At 39.5% G+C, this 16,872-nt stretch overlaps 4 protein-coding genes across 4 annotated transcripts; 2 read left to right on the top strand and 2 right to left on the bottom strand.

Moving 5' to 3' along the window:
- The first annotated feature begins 2,312 nt into the window (after positions 1-2,312).
- On the top strand, positions 2,313-3,215 carry LOC106351303 (protein KNATM). The gene is made up of 3 exons (XM_013791118.3): positions 2,313-2,535; positions 2,616-2,741; positions 2,919-3,215. Exons 1-3 carry the CDS (start codon positions 2,374-2,376, stop codon positions 3,045-3,047), a joined length of 417 nt encoding a protein of 138 aa, XP_013646572.2. The 5' UTR covers positions 2,313-2,373; the 3' UTR covers positions 3,048-3,215.
- A 948-nt stretch (positions 3,216-4,163) lies between these two features.
- Positions 4,164-4,856, bottom strand: LOC106349822 (defensin-like protein 201). The gene is made up of 2 exons (XM_013789790.3): positions 4,732-4,856; positions 4,164-4,437 (listed from the first exon to the last, which is right to left on the bottom strand). The coding sequence occupies exons 1-2, from the start codon at positions 4,784-4,786 to the stop codon at positions 4,250-4,252; spliced, it is 243 nt and encodes an 80-aa protein (XP_013645244.2). The 5' UTR covers positions 4,787-4,856; the 3' UTR covers positions 4,164-4,249.
- Positions 4,857-6,760: 1,904 nt separating this feature from the next.
- Positions 6,761-12,820, bottom strand: LOC125575844. The gene is made up of 2 exons (XM_048734970.1): positions 10,943-12,820; positions 6,761-10,816 (listed from the first exon to the last, which is right to left on the bottom strand). Exons 1-2 carry the CDS (start codon positions 12,566-12,568, stop codon positions 6,761-6,763), a joined length of 5,682 nt encoding a protein of 1,893 aa, XP_048590927.1. The 5' UTR covers positions 12,569-12,820.
- Positions 12,821-12,845: 25 nt separating this feature from the next.
- On the top strand, positions 12,846-16,058 carry LOC106351302 (cyclin-SDS). The gene is made up of 7 exons (XM_013791117.3): positions 12,846-14,020; positions 14,137-14,304; positions 14,564-14,730; positions 14,993-15,121; positions 15,205-15,385; positions 15,493-15,537; positions 15,632-16,058. Exons 1-7 carry the CDS (start codon positions 13,145-13,147, stop codon positions 15,656-15,658), a joined length of 1,593 nt encoding a protein of 530 aa, XP_013646571.2. The 5' UTR covers positions 12,846-13,144; the 3' UTR covers positions 15,659-16,058.
- The last annotated feature ends 814 nt before the right edge of the window (positions 16,059-16,872 follow it).

The following is a 16,872-nucleotide window of genomic DNA, read 5'->3' as shown; positions in this document are numbered from 1 at the left end:
AATATATATATATTTGATTTTGGTGTATAGACATTAATTGTTATTTTTTGAAATTTGACATTTATATTAATTTTATTATTATATTATTTTATGTATATAATATATATTACATAAAACTTAAACGTGGTTTTAGATATAATATTACTGAATCTCATCAAAAATATATGCAGTGTTGAAAAAATATAAAAATAATTCCATTGTAAATATAATACAAACAATATAATAATAAGTTATTACTTATATAAAATATGTATACATATAAATTATTAATTTATGCTGTCAAAAAAATATAAATTATTAATTTATAATTTCAAAGGGACTATATATATTTACATAGAACTTTTTTTAAAAAAATTATCTTATTATTTTATCGATTTGTGTCAAATTTTGAACCACCCCAAGTTAGGACCGGCCAAATTTATTAATTTATAGAAATTATTAATTTATCGAGTATTAATTTATAGATGTTCAACTGTATATGTATGAAGTATTGTAAATTTCAGATTATTAAGCAGTAGTTACAACTTATGAGCTTGTAATATGTAGATGCATGAATTTATAGAGGTAAGTGTCAATAGCTGTTTTTCATGTTTTGACATGTATTAGTTATATAAAATATTTTCATGTGTGACGATTTATCAAATTGCATTTTTAAATCGTTTGAAAATTAAATATGGATAAATTATACAAACGTTGTTCACCTTCTTATCCATATCTCAACTCTGAAGCCCCCATCCAGGATGGCGACAAAGAATGGTGGTGGTGGTCATCTCTCGGTGTCTACTAGCAACACGTCCTTCGCCGTCAGGCTCCTTTCTCCTGTGGTATACAGGTTCTTATTTGGGTTTGGGTGTGTCGATGACACTTCCTTTGCCTATGGGCTCCATTCTCATGTGATATACATGTCTCTATTTGGGTGTGTCGACTGGCCTTCCATCAGTTCTTGTTTCGACCTCCTTACCAATCGTCCTTGTAAGGTCCTTCATGCTCATCTTAACTCTTTATTTTTTACTTATTCTGCTACTGTATAATGGTTTAGACAGCTATTTGTATGGGTGATGTTGGAATTGAGGTTCATGATCTTAGCTGGTGATATAACAATGGGTTTAGTCTCATTTGGTTTTACCTTCGCGACCTCTAGTAGCATTTATATCGCCTTGGCGCGAGCATCTGCAATATGCAGTTTTCTTACGGGTTCCATTCTGGATGTTAGTGTTGTGTTTGTGTATCTCTCTTTTTGGTGGCAGATAGAAGAGAAGCTCATTGTCATCTTTATCCCGATGAATATAGATGTGGCGGGTTATGATTTTCCGTTTGTCCCCCGTTTGAATCAGTCTTCTTTCCTAATATTTCTTCTTATATGGAGTGAATTGGATAAACAAGTTTCGTTGGTATTGCAAGAATTTTCTTCCCATCGAATGCTCTTTTCTGCGTATGGTGCAGTATGTGTGGTCCTACCGATTACACTAGATGCAGTCTTTAAAAAAGTTTATGATGTTGTTGTGATACGATTTCATATGGCTCTTTCTTGTGATTTGTATCACCATTCTATTCCTTATGTTGTTTTTGTTTGTTTGGTTGTCAATAGTCTAATTGTATCCTTATTTGTTGAAGTGTAAACATATTTAAGATTAATGCAAGTTTAGTTTGATAAAAAAAAAAAACTATACAAACATTGTTTAGTCTCCTTCGTTTTTACATGTAATTTCCTATGAAACGAACTCATTATCAGCTATTATTAAGCAAATTTTAATTATTGGATAAAAACTGATGAAAACAAAAAAGGCAAAGATGGAAACAATGAAACTTGTGCATAATTCTATTTATCGACAGTCTGACTCAAAGTGCTTTCGTAAGCAACACCATAATGCTTCACCCTTTTCTTGATAATATTTTCTGCTTCCACTGTTCCTCCACTCTTCCCTCTCCTTTCACTTCATCTCGCCTTTTTCATTCTCATCCTTATTTATTTTCTTGATTAAGTACTTATATCATGTGATTAGTTTCATATACAAAGGAATCACAATCCAATCTAATAACTTGTTTTTTTTAAACGATTTATTTTTTGGTCTAATAAACGATTTTTTGTATATGAATATACATACAATCGCTTAATAATATGATATATATGTATACATGTTGTGATGTTGACCATATATAGTGTGACCGTTGACCAGTGACTAATGTAATCGTGATAATATATGTGTACAATAAATATGTGTAACAGTAATAAGAGTCTCGTATACCGACAAACAGACCAAAAGGTAATCTTAAACCCCTAGATTCACAAGCAGATTACATGTCTCTATACTATATATATGCATGTTATATATTGTATGTACTAGTAGAGCTTCTGTAATAAACTAACGAAACATGGAAATGAAGAAAGACGAGAACAGTTTCTTACAAAACATGAAACACGAGATCAATCAGAAAACAAAAGAAGAAGAAGAAGAAAACGAGATTCTAAAGGAGAGAATCTCAAGCCATCCTCTCTATGGGCTTCTTCTTCACTCACATCTCAGTTGTTTAAAGGTCCTCCTCTCTCTATCTTATTCAAATGGAATTTTATACACTATTTTAATTTCTAACGTATTTGGACCCATCAAAACCAGGTGTGTTCCGGCGACTTTGACTTGCCGGAGATGGTAAACACGGTGGATGATCTTGCCCTAACTAAACTCTCTCTCCACTCTGATTCTCCCTCCGATGCTACCTCTTCAGAGCTTGATCAATTCATGGTAATTCTCCCTTTATCTCCCTTTCTGTAAATTATAAACAATTTCAGCGAAAATGTAGTTCACAACAACAAACAACATTTTCACATGCCTTTTAAATTCACGCTTTTTTTTTCACAATTCTGATTTGATATTGTAGAAAAAAATATATAATACATGTCAAAATTGATTCGCATATAGGAAGCTTACTGCTTGACTCTACGGGAGTTGAAGGAAGCAATGGAGAAGCCTATTATCGAAACCCACCGTTTTATGGATGCGGTGTACAATCAGCTAAACGACATTGTTCTCTCATCATCACCTCCTTAAAATAGGGAGAAACGTGACAACGGTATTCGGTGCTATTAATTATGTTAAACGCATTTCGCCAAGTTTGTGAAATTACTAGTTTACTCGTGTTTTATTATGCTTCGTTTTGTGGAGCGCTTTGTAGAATCATGCAACGACAATCGTAATTTGAGAATTAAAAGTTCTATAGCGCGCGCATGCCGTCCTGCTTTGCGTTTAAGAAAAATAAAACCAAAAGTTTTTCGAAAATATTCACAGTTAACAACATATCTTTAGCAATTAGCATTGGAGAACGTGCATAAACCATTTAGATCATCTCCAATGTATTTTTCTATTTTATTTTTTATAATAAAAGTGAGTTTTTTTCCAATGTGTTTCTCTATTTTTTTCTCTAAAAAGGAATATTTTTAAGAGATTCTTATAAAATTTTACAATTAACACATTTTAACTTATAAATATTGAAAATTGACATATTCATTATATCTTTTGGATCTTTTTCATAAAAGTGCAATATTATTTAATTTAAACAGTTTGTTACAAAAAACATCAAACAAAAATAATAAAACAAAGTATACATTATCTAACCATCATTATGGAGATCCGGAAGTAATTTACCATAATATTAAGGTGTTTTAATATGTTGTATTAATTAATATTTAAATAAATATGTTATCAATATGTAAAGTTTATGTAGATTTTTTTAGTAATTAAACTATAATTAATAATTTTAGTTTTAAATATAAAATTAAGTATTATTTGTTAAAAATTAGACTTTCACATAAAATAATGTTATTATTTATTTATTTTATTTACTTATAACTGTAAAAATTAAAAATATTATGTAAACAAAAGATAATTGCGTTTTATATGTAAAATAATGTATTTCTACATAAACATGTATTTTCATTATAACTACAAAAAGTTAAAGGACTATTGTGTAAATAAAAAAGTATGTCTCTATTATAGAGGAATGCTATTTTTTTTTTTTTTTTTTTTTTTTTGGAACAGAGGAATGCTATTTTTTCCCCTAAATATAGAGGAGAAAATAATAATCTCTATTTTAGGAGAATAAATATAGGAGTGGGTTGGAAATGTTCTAAGAATGCATGCTCATCTACCTATGTTAGTAAAACAAAGTAATTAACGGTTGTTGTATAACTTATTTTTGGGTTACATAAACACACGATAATGCCTGTTAATGGATAAATCTATCTTAAGCATTATCAACAGTCTGTAAAAACACATACACATTGAGCGTTTGGGTCTCCGGGTTTATCACAGTAAGAGGAGGACACCTGTAGACCGTAAAAGTCAAGACACATCTTCTCGCATTTTTTAGCATCGCATGGAACCATTGGCCAGTACACGGGACAAGTTTTTTTCTCCTGATTCATTCGCATCTCTTTCGCACCTCAAACAATAAATAAAAATTCAGAATATTAATTAACCATAAGAATAAACACAATTTTGTGGTATAATGCACAAAGAACTAAACTTATAATTAGGTCATATTTCAGTTAGGTAGATCACCTCGTTTACATGTGCCAAAGTTTTTCAGAAGAGTCTATCACACAACCAAACCAATTGATTGATCTTATCAAACACATACAATAAATAAAGATCCAAGTAATTCTCAGCAATTATAACTATTTTGGTGTTAACCTTTACTTACGAGTAATTCATATACCTAAGATCAATTTAGTACCTGAAACAATGAAGATAGCCATGAAAAGAACAACAAAAAATTGGAGGTTCCTCATCCTTCTGCAGCTTTTGAAAAATACTAATCCAAACGTTATTGGGACCTTTAGTGAAAATGAAACTGATATATAGGGAAGATATAAGATATATACATATATATATTTTCCTTTAAAATATATCATAAACTTTTCTGTTGTAAGATTTGTTTATTTTGGAAAGTAATTAATTAATCTTTGGTCAAAGGGACTGGATCATTGACCTGATTAAATCAGAGTCCTTCAAATCTGTACATACCATATAATAAATCTTTTGATAACGTCGTAGTTATGAACTTACCAATTAAAGATTGAAATGGAGAGATATTCTGTAATGTATTTAAGTTTGGTTCGTATGCTGTAGTGTAATCCTAATCAGTGAATATAGATTTAAGTGGACTAAAATATCAGATTCAACTAAGGAGATTCACATTTTTGCCATCTTTGCCCCTTTTCAAAAAGGTTTTGGGTCCAAGTCTTATAAACTTAGAGCACCATTATCGCGGGCTCTTAAGGCCCGTATTCAATGTTTTCAGATTTAAAAAAAAAAAGAAAAATTAGCTAATTAAAGAGGAGACGTCGCTTAATAAGCCACACAAGAGACGGGTTTTGTGAACACGTGTCATTATCTCATCCCTCTCTCTCTCTACCAAAGCATTCTCTCTCTTTCTTTTGTGTCTCCTCGGCCACTCCGACTCCATCTGCTGATCTCTCCTCCACGATGACCTATCAGCAACGACTCCGACTCCATCAACCGGCGACTCCGACGATGACCTCTCCGCGACGACTCCGACGCCATCAGCCGACTCAGAGACTCACTTCTCGTCAACCTCACGTTTTCCTCCGCCGCCGCGTCTTCTTCGTACACAGGTTTCAAAACTCTCATCTGATTCTTTACCAAAAGTGATCGTAGACTTAAATCTAAAATCTCATTTAAATCCAATTGAATAAAAGATTAAAACGAGGATAGCAGCCGATAAAAGAGAAAGAAGTTAAAGAGAAAAAGGAGAAGAACGTGAGATGGAGAAAGGTGAACTAGAGAAGAAGAAGTACACAGTTTGAGATGGAGTTTCGAAAGAGAGATCCGGATCAGATATGAGTTTGGGAGATCACATGGAGTTTCTCTTAATAGAGGACGTGGCAGGGAAACCATAGAAACTGACGTCTCTGTCATTGGAGTAACGACTTCGTTGTGGTGTGCCTTGCTTCCTACGCAAGCATCAGAAGTAGCAGCTCAAATCTGGGAGGTTCAACTGTTCTGTTGCAGCAAATTCAAGAGAGCGTGGAAGGTTCATTTGTATGCTGATCTGACTGAAACTTTGTACAGATGTAGGGGACACTGCAGACTCAGAATTCAACGGTGTGATCGAAAAGTGGACGGTCAGTTTATTAGTTATTCATGTATTTCTGAACCGGTTTGGTACATTGTGAAACAGAGTGGTATGTTGATGGATCGTCTTGTTTGGTTGGGAAAATGAGCTCGGACTGAGCTCATATTTGGCAGGAACCTTATGGACTCGTGGATATATGTTCAACTATAAGGAGAGAGGGTCTGGAGTTTGGGAACATGGAAAACGAGCGGTACAACGGATCTGTCCAAAGTTGAGAAAATGAAAACTTGTTGTCAAGTGGCTAAGGTGAGGGATTTATGGGAGCATAGTTCATATTTTTCTGTTATACTACATGAGTTATAATATGTAGGCTTAGATCTGATTGTTAGTTAGGAATTCTATGATTATATGGTGAAGGTTGCAAAGTCTGTTACACTTAATAAGCTTAACTTTACTTGCTATCTCCTTGGACTTGTTATTAGTGAAATTGTTATAGGGAACATTGTTTTGAAGATGGTTAAGCTTTCTTATTTGTTTGTCCAGTTTATTGGTCTATACTTTGGTTTGTTTGGCTCCTTGTAGCTTTATTGTATCTTCCATTGATTTTTTTTTGGTAAACGGCAGGAGACCTGAGTCTCCTACACTTTATTTCAAAATAAATCAACAACTACAGGTAAACCCGCCGAGTTCTAGACATCCCATTACAATCCTCCAACAAAACAGGAGCAACATGCTCTGGAGCCGACTCAAAATAGTGTAAACCAAACGGTAAAGAAAACGCATAGTTAGCTAATTCATCTGCTAGACGATTAGCCTCCCTATACACGTGAGAAAATTTGACTAACCAGTCTCTTGAAACAAAGCCATAGCACAAACGTACTAGGAAGGACAAGGGATGTGCATCATGAATCCCTGTCTGAAGAAAGCCCACCACACTTTCAGAATCTACTTCAACCTCCAGCTGCCGAATACCACGGTCCCATGCTATGCACAGGCCATAGTACACACCCCACAATTCTGCTAACGGAGCAGAGCAAATACCAATGTTAACCGCAAAGCCCCCTTCCCACGTCCCGTACTCGCCCCGCACAACCCCTCCCGCAGTAGCCAGACCAGGATTACCTCGAGCTGCTCCATCCGTATTTAGTTTATACCAGCCACTCTCAGGACACTTCCATGCTATCTGCTTCTCTACCCGACCCCCAGCAACTGATCTCTTACTTAGGATCTTGTTCGCGTCCATCACTTCTCGGGCTTTATCTCTAACATACTGCACTCTATCTCGACATTTCCCTATATCACCGAAAACATACCCACATCTCCATTTCCAACACCACCACACCGTAACTGCAAAGATTGTTGGCCACTGGCTCCCATTACCTGACCTATCACTCGCGAGATTGTCATAGAGCCACTCTAGAAGAGGTAGGCTGAAGAAGCGATGCTGTCTACTCGGCATAACACTTTTCGTCCATAATCCCGCTGCTGCCGGGCAATCTCGAAGCACATGGAGGATAGTTTCATCTCCATTTTTACACAGACTGCACACTCCATTATCACTCAAGTGTCTACGCTTCCTCTCCATATTTGTCATGATAACCTGATGAGACACCAACCATAAGAAGACACGGACTCGTTCAGGAGCCACTAGGCGCCACACGCGATTATACAGAGCTTCCATATTCGGTCTTGGTACTCTATCTCTAGTCAAAAAGGCATATGCAGACTTAACCGAGAATAGACCATCCTTACTCTCCCCCCACGACATTCTATCACGGGCCCCAGTAACATCATCAATAACCATTGCAGCCAATCTTAACCGGTCATGTATTGATGTATATGGTTCGATAACTTGAGTTACCCAGCCAGTTCCACTGTGCCATAAATCCCGAGCCCTTGCCTCTAGTATCAGCTCCGGTATGTGCACCATACTCAAGTTCTGCAGAGGTTCGTCTAACAACCATTTGTCTTTCCAAAACCGGACCCTGCGACCATTCCCTAAGATCCAACGCGTCCCCGGAACAATCACATCTCTGATACCCACCGCTATGCTTCTCCAAGTCGGTGACCAAGTCCCCTGACCTATCAGCCATGTTGGATCATATAACTCACCTACTTTAAATTTTTTCCTCAGGATCTTGACCCACAAAGCATCCTCCGTAGTCAACAATCTCCATCCAAGTTTCGCTAGTAAAGCAATATTCATCTCCTTTGCCAACCTAATGCCAAGTCCCCCTTCTTTTTTAGGCTTACAAATTACGTCCCAAGACACCAAGTGTTGCTTTCTGTTCCCTTCACTACTTCCCCATATAAAGCCTCTAGCGATCTTATCCAGTTGGTTTAAAGTTGATATCGGCAGTGATATAGTGCTCATCGTATGAACCGGAATAGATGTGAGAACAGATTTGGTGAGCGTTATCCTTCCTGCCAAACTCAAAAATCTACTCTTCCATCCAGCGAGCTTAGATGAAATCTTCTCAATCACTTCCCCAAACGTCTCCTTATTAATTCTTTTCTGGAGAACTGGCATACCAAGGTACTTACCCAATTCCTTCGTTCCTTTGATACCACTCTCATTGCTTATCGAATTGGCTAGATCCCGGTGAATATTCTCAGAGAAAAAGATTACAGATTTTTCCAGATTAACTTTCTGCCCCGAAGCCCCACAAAACCTCTCTAGGACCTTGCGTATTACTCGAATCTGCGCTATCGAAGCCTCTGCAAATATGATCAGATCATCTGCGAAACAAACATGAGATAAAGATGGTCCACCCCTAGATAATCTGATCGGCTTCCACTCCTTATTAGCTACTGCGAACTCAATCTGATGGCACAGTCTCTCCATGCATAACACAAATAGGTATGGGGATAGGGGATCACCTTGTCGGAGTCCACGCTGAGGCGTAAATGATTCTGTCCTTTCTCCATTCCACAACAGGCTCATTCCAGGATTCGTAACACATTCCATGATCCATTTAATCCAAATCTGAGGTAGGTGTGCTGCATTGAGAGTATCTTCCAAGAAATCCCACCTGATTCTGTCATAAGCCTTCTCAAGATCCAGTTTAAGAAGCATCCAGCCTCTTCGCCCTTTCTTCCTCCTCATTGAGTGAACTGCTTCCTGGACGATTACAATATTATCCTGACTCAGACGACCAGGAATAAAGCTTGCTTGCGCAGGTCCTATAAGTTTAGGCATCAGATGCTTCAGTCTCAGCACCATCATCTTTGTTATGATCTTGAAAAGAACATTGCATAAGCTTATAGGCCGGAACTGCATAATTTTTTCTGGCTTGAGGACCTTCGGTATAAGAACCAGCATGGCATCATTCATGCCCTCTGCGAGAATTCCCGTTTCAAAAAACTTCAGCCCAAATCTAGTCACAGACTCACCCACCACGTCCCAGGATTCTTGGTAAAAGATAGGTTGGTAGCCATCCGGCCCTGGGGCCTTGTATTTACCCATCGATCTCACAGACCTCTCCACATCTACTCCCGAGAACTGTTTATTCAAACTCACCAACTCCTCCCGTGTAAAATCAGTGAAGCCTTGCTGAGGGAGCTTCTCTGTAACAAGATTGAGGTCCTCAGTCGAATACAGTCTCTTATAATATTTTGTAGCTAGCTTTTCCAGTTCCTCGGACTGATCCACCCAGCGGCCATCCTCATCCTTTAGCATCTCTATCTTATTTCTCTTCCGCCGTACTATTGTAGTTGTGTGATAGTACTTTGTGTTCCTGTCGCCCAGGACTATCCATTTTTCACGCGATTTTTGATACCACAAAACCTCCTCCTGCTCGAGGACCACATCAAACTCTTTCTGCAATACCGCTTCCTTCAAGAGTAAATCATCACATGGATTTCTCTCCAACTGCTCCTGAATCTCTTTAATATCTCCTAAAAGCTTTTCTTTTCGTTGAATAACATCTCCAAATATCTCCTTATTCCATTTTTTAAGTTTGGATTTTAGAGATACCAATGCCTCCGGAGTACTCAGTTCACCATTCCAAGATGTCGAGAGTAGCTCTTTAAAGCCTTCATGCTTGAACCACGCGGCTTCAAACCTAAACGGTCGCCTCTTCGGGTTCCCCCTCTGCTCAGGTTCTAGCTGCAGGTAGAGTGGTGCGTGGTCTGATGCCAGGAACGGGAGATGTGAAACCGCTGCCTCCTGCCACCTTACTCGCGCATGGGCATTACATAAGACCCTATCCAAACGCTTCGCCACAAAGTTCTGCGTCTCCTTTCCTCTTTTCCATGTGAATTTATTCCCCTTAAATCCCATGTCCACCAATGCAAGCTCATTAATCCATTCCCCAAATGTCAGAGAATCTGGTGAAAGCCTACCATTACCTCCAGTTCTTTCATCCAATCTCAAGATAGTATTAAAGTCTCCACCAACCAACACCGGTTCATCAATATTCTCCACTACTCTTTTAAGCTGCCCCCAAAGCCCACTACGACGACTTACTGTAGGAGCAGCGTAAACAGCGAGGAGATGAATGCCCTCCGTCCCAATCACCACCCTAGCATGAACAAACTGATCCGACGATTCCAATACCGTAAGAGCTCCCGCCTGATCTCTCCACAATAGCCAAATTCCACCACTTTGACCAGTGGCATCAACCCGAAAAGAATTATCAAATCCCAAATTCTGACATATCTTTCTCGCTTTTTCTCCACCCGCATGAGTTTCGAATAGCGCCAGGACGTCAGTATTGAACTTCTTCAAAATGTACCGAATCGAGCGTCTGAAATTGGGTTTATTTGCCCCCCGGCAATTCCAAAATAAGCAATTCATCATCATCAATATGTCAAGGTATATACGAATTACCGGGGCCCCCTGTTATGCAAGAGAGAAGATCCCTCCATCTCCCTGCAGGTTCGTCTGTGTATCAGCCATTTTTTGTTCCGCCACGCTGATAGTACTCTCCATGGGATTATCCACCTCTTCATCACGCAGTAGCAGAGTTTTAGATCTAGTCTGACCATTCTCCACGCTATTTTTGAACACACCCCCAGCTCTCCCTGTCGTAGTATTTTCCACTCTCAGTCTCTTTCCAGATTCTGATAGGCTAATTTCTCCCTTTGTCGGCCCAAACACCAGCCCTCGAACAGGCCTATTGTTCACTTTCTTGGGCTTTCCTCTACTACCCTCAATCAATTTTCTGTTAGCGGCCCACTTCTCCTTATGCGCTCCTTGTGAACTAGTTGAAGTACTAGCTTTCCCGCCAAAGATCAAACCTTCTTTCACTTGCGAGAAACCTTTACCTTTCCTGTTCTGAATATTCATGTCCTGATTCTCCTTATTCCCTTCACCAGTAACCATATCCTCCTTTGCTCCATCCACATTCATAGTCATCTCAAGGCTGCTATACTTGTTCGACAGTGCAATATTCGCGGTCTCCTTGATATTAGAGGTCTCATGAAGGCTCTGCTTAGTTACCTCACCTGGTTCTCGTATCACAATACCCACCTGCCTCGACACTTGCGTTCCTCTTCTCACTCCCTTTACTTGAGTAAACCCATCCTCCTGCGGAGAGATTTGTTTAGGTACCGATGTAGGGAGTACTGACGTCTCCGTCTGTAATGCCATATTAGCCACTCTCTCCGCAATAGTTTTTGGACACCCATGGACTAGATGTCCGTATATTCCACATTTAGAACATATTTCAGATAGCCCTTCATACGCTACAAAGTATCTCTCACCATTAATCAGCACTGTCCCTTTCAATGGCTTTGCTAAGTTGACTTCGACACAAATTCTTGCAAATCTTGCTCTCTCAAAGTTCAGTGTGGTTATGTCTACCCGAACTGGCTTCCCCAAACCCTTAGCAATCCCCATCAGGATCGACCGGTGATAGAAGTTCACTGGGATATTTTTTAGTCTAACCCAGACCGGCGTTGTAGCAATGTCATCTCTTAAGGGATCAAATTCTGGTGACCAAGCCCTCACCATGAGATAACTACCGAAAACTCTCCATGGACCTCCTGTCAGCGCTGCCATATATTCATCCTCCTTTTCGAAACAGACCATGAAAAACTGCCGAGGCAAGTCCATGACGTACATTGCTCCCTTCGGATTCCATAACTCTCGTAACTTCCTACTCAAGGCAGATATCGCAACACTCCTTCCCAGAACCCTAACGATCATGCACTGTTTCCACATCCCATTCATCGCTTCCAGCACCTCTGTCTCAATCGTGATAGACGGTTCACCATCTTCTCCATTAGGGAACTCCACTCGAAGTCTCTCCGTAATAAAGTCATCATCGATCAGTTTCTCCGGAACCGGCATCCCTCCCTCACTCGTCCCCGCTACCTTGGATGCATACGAGGGCACGCAGTCTGGTGGATCCCCTGGTGGTCTTGCTCTCTCTCCCACATCCATCATGGTCGCATCTCGATCTCCTGACTCTGAAACCCTAGTTTCGCCAATCGCCGAAACCCTAACGCCGCTCATCTCTGTATCTTCCATTGATGGAGTTGAACTCTTCTATATTTCAATGAAAGTAGTTTGATAAAAAAAACTTGATTTTAAAATACATTTAAGTTTCAGTGAAAATAGTTTTAACTTTTAAGAAACCTTAATTAAGAGACTTGCATTGGAGCATATAAATGTTCAAGTCTCTTAACTAAATCTCTTAATTCACTTTTACTACTTAAAAGTATTAAAAAAAAAATAAGAGACCTTAAATGGGTCTTTGGGATAATGATGCTCTTAGGCCATTGAAATTAGCGCAATCAGTCGCTCGGAGGTTCCAAACCGAAATAAACCGGTTTGCAATTTAAACCAGTTCAAGTAATCATCAAACCGCATGAATTCAAACGCAAACGCTAGCGTCAAGGGTTGCGATTTTCGACAGCTAAAAAACCAGATGAAAATGACGTTCACGTGGACGCACTCGCAGGGTATAATAAAAACCTCTCTCACTCGCCACCATCTCCTTCACACTCCTCTCTCTTTAACTTCCATAACTGCATCCCACTACTCTCTAACGCAACGAACCATAACAAACTTCCATTTTCAAAATTTCAAATTTTCGTCGAAAGCATGAAGGTGATCGCGTCGAGGAATTCAAAGCGTAAGGCTGAGGCGTCGCCGTTCGCCGGGAAGAAGCTTCGCTCACGCCAGAAGAGAGCTCAGATCTCTCCCTCACCTCTCCACCACAAGGAAGTAGGAGCACCCGCTGCTTCTGTAGATTCCTGCTCTGCGGTCGACGACACTGTTTCATGCGGTTCAAGCATAGTCGAGAAGAGCTCGAAGCTGAAGAAGACTCGAATCGAAGAGGTAGAAGTTTCTGATCGTGTGATTGCTGATCCGAAGTTTCGGAGGATCACAAGATCATACTCTAAGCTAAACAGGGAGAAGGACGCAGAGGAGATCGAAGTAAGCGAATCGTCCTTCACGCGATCCGACGTGACGTTCGCCGAGCACGTCTCCGATAGCCGGAATTTGAATTTCGTTTCGGAGAGCGACGTCGTTTCGTTCGTATCGGGTGTGGACTCTTGCTCCAAGTTCGGGAGCGTAACTGGAGGAGGAGCCGATAACAACGAAGAAACTGAAATCTCGAAACCGAGCGGATTCGCGGAACTGAAGCCGGAGCTCGTGACAGTCGGACGCGTCTCCGATCTCGCTTGCACGGAGACGTTCTCCGGCGAAGAGGTTTCGGAGTACGGCGAGGATGAATCGTCGGAGCCACGTTCCGAGACGCTTTCGCAGTACTCCTCCGACTTCGGTTTCTCGGATTACACTCCGTCGATGTTTTTCGATTCCGGCAGCGAATTCTCCGAGAAATCGAACTCTGACTCTCCCGTTTCGCATACTCGCTCTCTGTACCTCCAGTTCATGGGGCAGTTCTGTAGATCCACCGTTCCGAACGATCTCGAATCTTCTCGCCATGAAGAACACCGTGATATCCAGTCTGAAGTAAGTGTGGTTGATTGCTTGAGATCTTCACTCGATTGCTACTCTAATTTGATTTTGATGTTCTGATATGTCCTTAACATTTGAATCTGAATCGTAACTATACATTATTGTTTTAGCGGCTGAGGTTTGAAGATGAAGAGGTTGAAGAGAGCTATCAAAGGCTGAGGGAAAGGGAGAGAAGTCATGCATATCTGCGTGACTGTGCTAAGGCTTACTGCTCCACCATGGACCATACTGATCTCATCTCTCGTCTACGCTTGATCATGGTTCAATGGATTGTGCAGGTGAACATCATCATGATCTTCTTATATGCATTTGGCTATATAATTAGTGAACCCGAAGCTAATAAATATGTATGAGTGGAAATGCAGTTTCTAGATCGATTTAAGATAGTTACTGATGTTAAGAATGAATATTTTGAGATCTTGTTGCTGGCTTGTATGAAATCTATAGCTTATCTCAGAATCTTATACTGTGAATGGATGTATCAGTAAGCTATGGTATTCTTTTGTTGCTGATTGTCTTTTCGCTGACTATACGCAGCAATGTTCTGAAATGGAGCTTCAGCCAGAGACATTGTTTCTAGGAGTTAGTCTGCTGGATCGATTCCTGAGCAAGGGATCCTTCAACAACGAGAGGACTCTAGTACTAGTGGGGATCGCGAGTCTTACTCTGGCCACCAGAATTGAAGAAAATCAACCTTACAATAGGTACAAACCATTTTCGAGCTTCTTTATTCTGACTTCCAGTGTTCATTAGGTTGATTTTCTCAATAGGAAGAGTGCCATTTCAAGAAACTGAGTTTTACACTGAACAAATTCAGGGACTAATGATAGTGTAATACAAATCCTATATGGTTTCGATATTCACAAATCCTATATAGTCATGTTTGTTAAATATTTGATTCTGTTTCTCAAAAGCTCTTTTCTGTAAAAACCTTATGCTCGCCTGATACTTCCTCTATTTGATTAGCATCCGGAAAAGGAACTTCTACATCCAGAACCTAAAGTATAGCCGGCATGAAGTGGTGGCAATGGAGTGGCTGGTTCAAGAAGTCCTCAACTTCAAATGCTTCTCACCCACAATCTTTAGCTTCTTATGGTAAAATCCTCTGGTACTGTATGTTTTCTGTTCCAATACACATATACACACTGAAATATACAAATATCATTTGTGCATCTCAGGTTCTACCTAAAAGCTGCCCGAGCCAACCCAGAAGTTGAAAGGAAAGCCAAATCCTTGGCCGTTACCTCACTATCCGATCACACCCAACTCTGTTTTTGGCCCTCAACTGTAGCAGCCGGACTCGTAGTTCTCGCCTGCATTGAACACAACAAGATCTCAGCCTACCAACGAGTCATAAAGGTACCAAACTATTCAATACTTGAAAGGCTTTTTTATTTATTTCAAGAAAATACAGAATATTCACAATCCCATAACCTCTCTCTCTCTCTCTCTCTCTCTCTCTGCAGGTTCATGTTAGAACAGAAGATAACGAGCTGCCTGAATGCGTCAAGGTATGTATTAACATCACTCCCATCGTATGAGACCTTCTTTTATCTACGAAAAGGGTTTAGTGAATGTGTTTATAATTTATCTTTCTATATACAGAGCCTGGAATGGTTGCTTGAGCAGTAAGCAATCCACAACAACAAATACCCAACACCAGACCACACAGTATACTCAAACACGATCTCACAGGTTATTATTACAACTTACAAATATCATATATATGGTATATATAGCAATGCCTCTACAGCTTTATATACTTGATCTCTGGGCTTAATTACCTCTTGTTTTGGCATACTAATACCAATTACTAGACCACCATTTGTGTCGCCACACCCATTTTCTTCAACGAATATTTTTCGTGATCAGTATTTTTCCTCTTTCATAAAGTCTGATAGATTTATTCAGTTTCCTAATCGTCACTGTTTTTTAAGATCAAATGAGCCTTTTATCAGGTTCAGTGTGACTTTCTTTTTCCATGTAGTGGATGTATCGATATTTTTTTGGTTTATATTGTTTTCACCAGTCATAAGGCGTATTGCAATAATTTTGGATTCAAACATTTTCACTAATCGTGGTTCATGGCGCGAATACTTGTGATCCACGTGTTCACCAGTAATCACGAGATTGCCATCGCTTTGATAATGGGCCTTCGTTATTGCAGTTATCTTTTTTTTTTTTTGTTCTTTTTTTTTTTTTTTTGTCGGATTAATTATGTTGTTACAAATTATGAGAAATATTACATAGACGATATTACAGCCGACAATTCTACCTGTCTTATGAGGATTCACGCCTGACTGCATCACTCTGAGTAGTCCTATGAGATCCATTCCTGACGGTATTCCTTGCGCCATGCTGAAGATCTCTTGTAAGCAGTTTCTCTAATTTTCTGCATAATTCGCCTTCTCCGGGAATTGAAACCCAGACCTCTTCCTGTAGAAATTGCATTGCTTGGGGTTTGAACCCCATACCTGGATGTAGAAGCCTTTAAACCTTGACCACTAGGCCACGGTGCTTCCACATCTTTTTTTTTTGTTCAACTTCGTTATTGCATTTATCTTTTTTTTTTGTCGGAGATTTATTTAGATATTACAATTATGAGAAAGATTACAAAGACGATTCGATTACCGACAATACTACCTGCTTTATGAAGATCTACGTCTAACTGCCTCATTTGAGCCGTCCTATGAAGATCACGTCTGGCCGGATTTACTTGCACCATGTTGAGAAACTCTTGTAAGCCTTTCTTCCGTAATCGCATAATTGTTGAATAAATCGCTCGCTCCGGGAATTGAAACCTGGATTTCCTGTGCAATCTGCAAGAAATTGCATAGTCTGGGATT

This window comes from Brassica napus, chromosome A6, assembly GCF_020379485.1.
Source record: "Brassica napus cultivar Da-Ae chromosome A6, Da-Ae, whole genome shotgun sequence".
Classification (NCBI taxonomy): Eukaryota; Viridiplantae; Streptophyta; class Magnoliopsida; order Brassicales; family Brassicaceae; genus Brassica; species Brassica napus.
The sequence above is the reverse complement of the archived record's forward strand: the minus strand, read 5'-3'. Positions and strand labels throughout refer to the sequence as shown.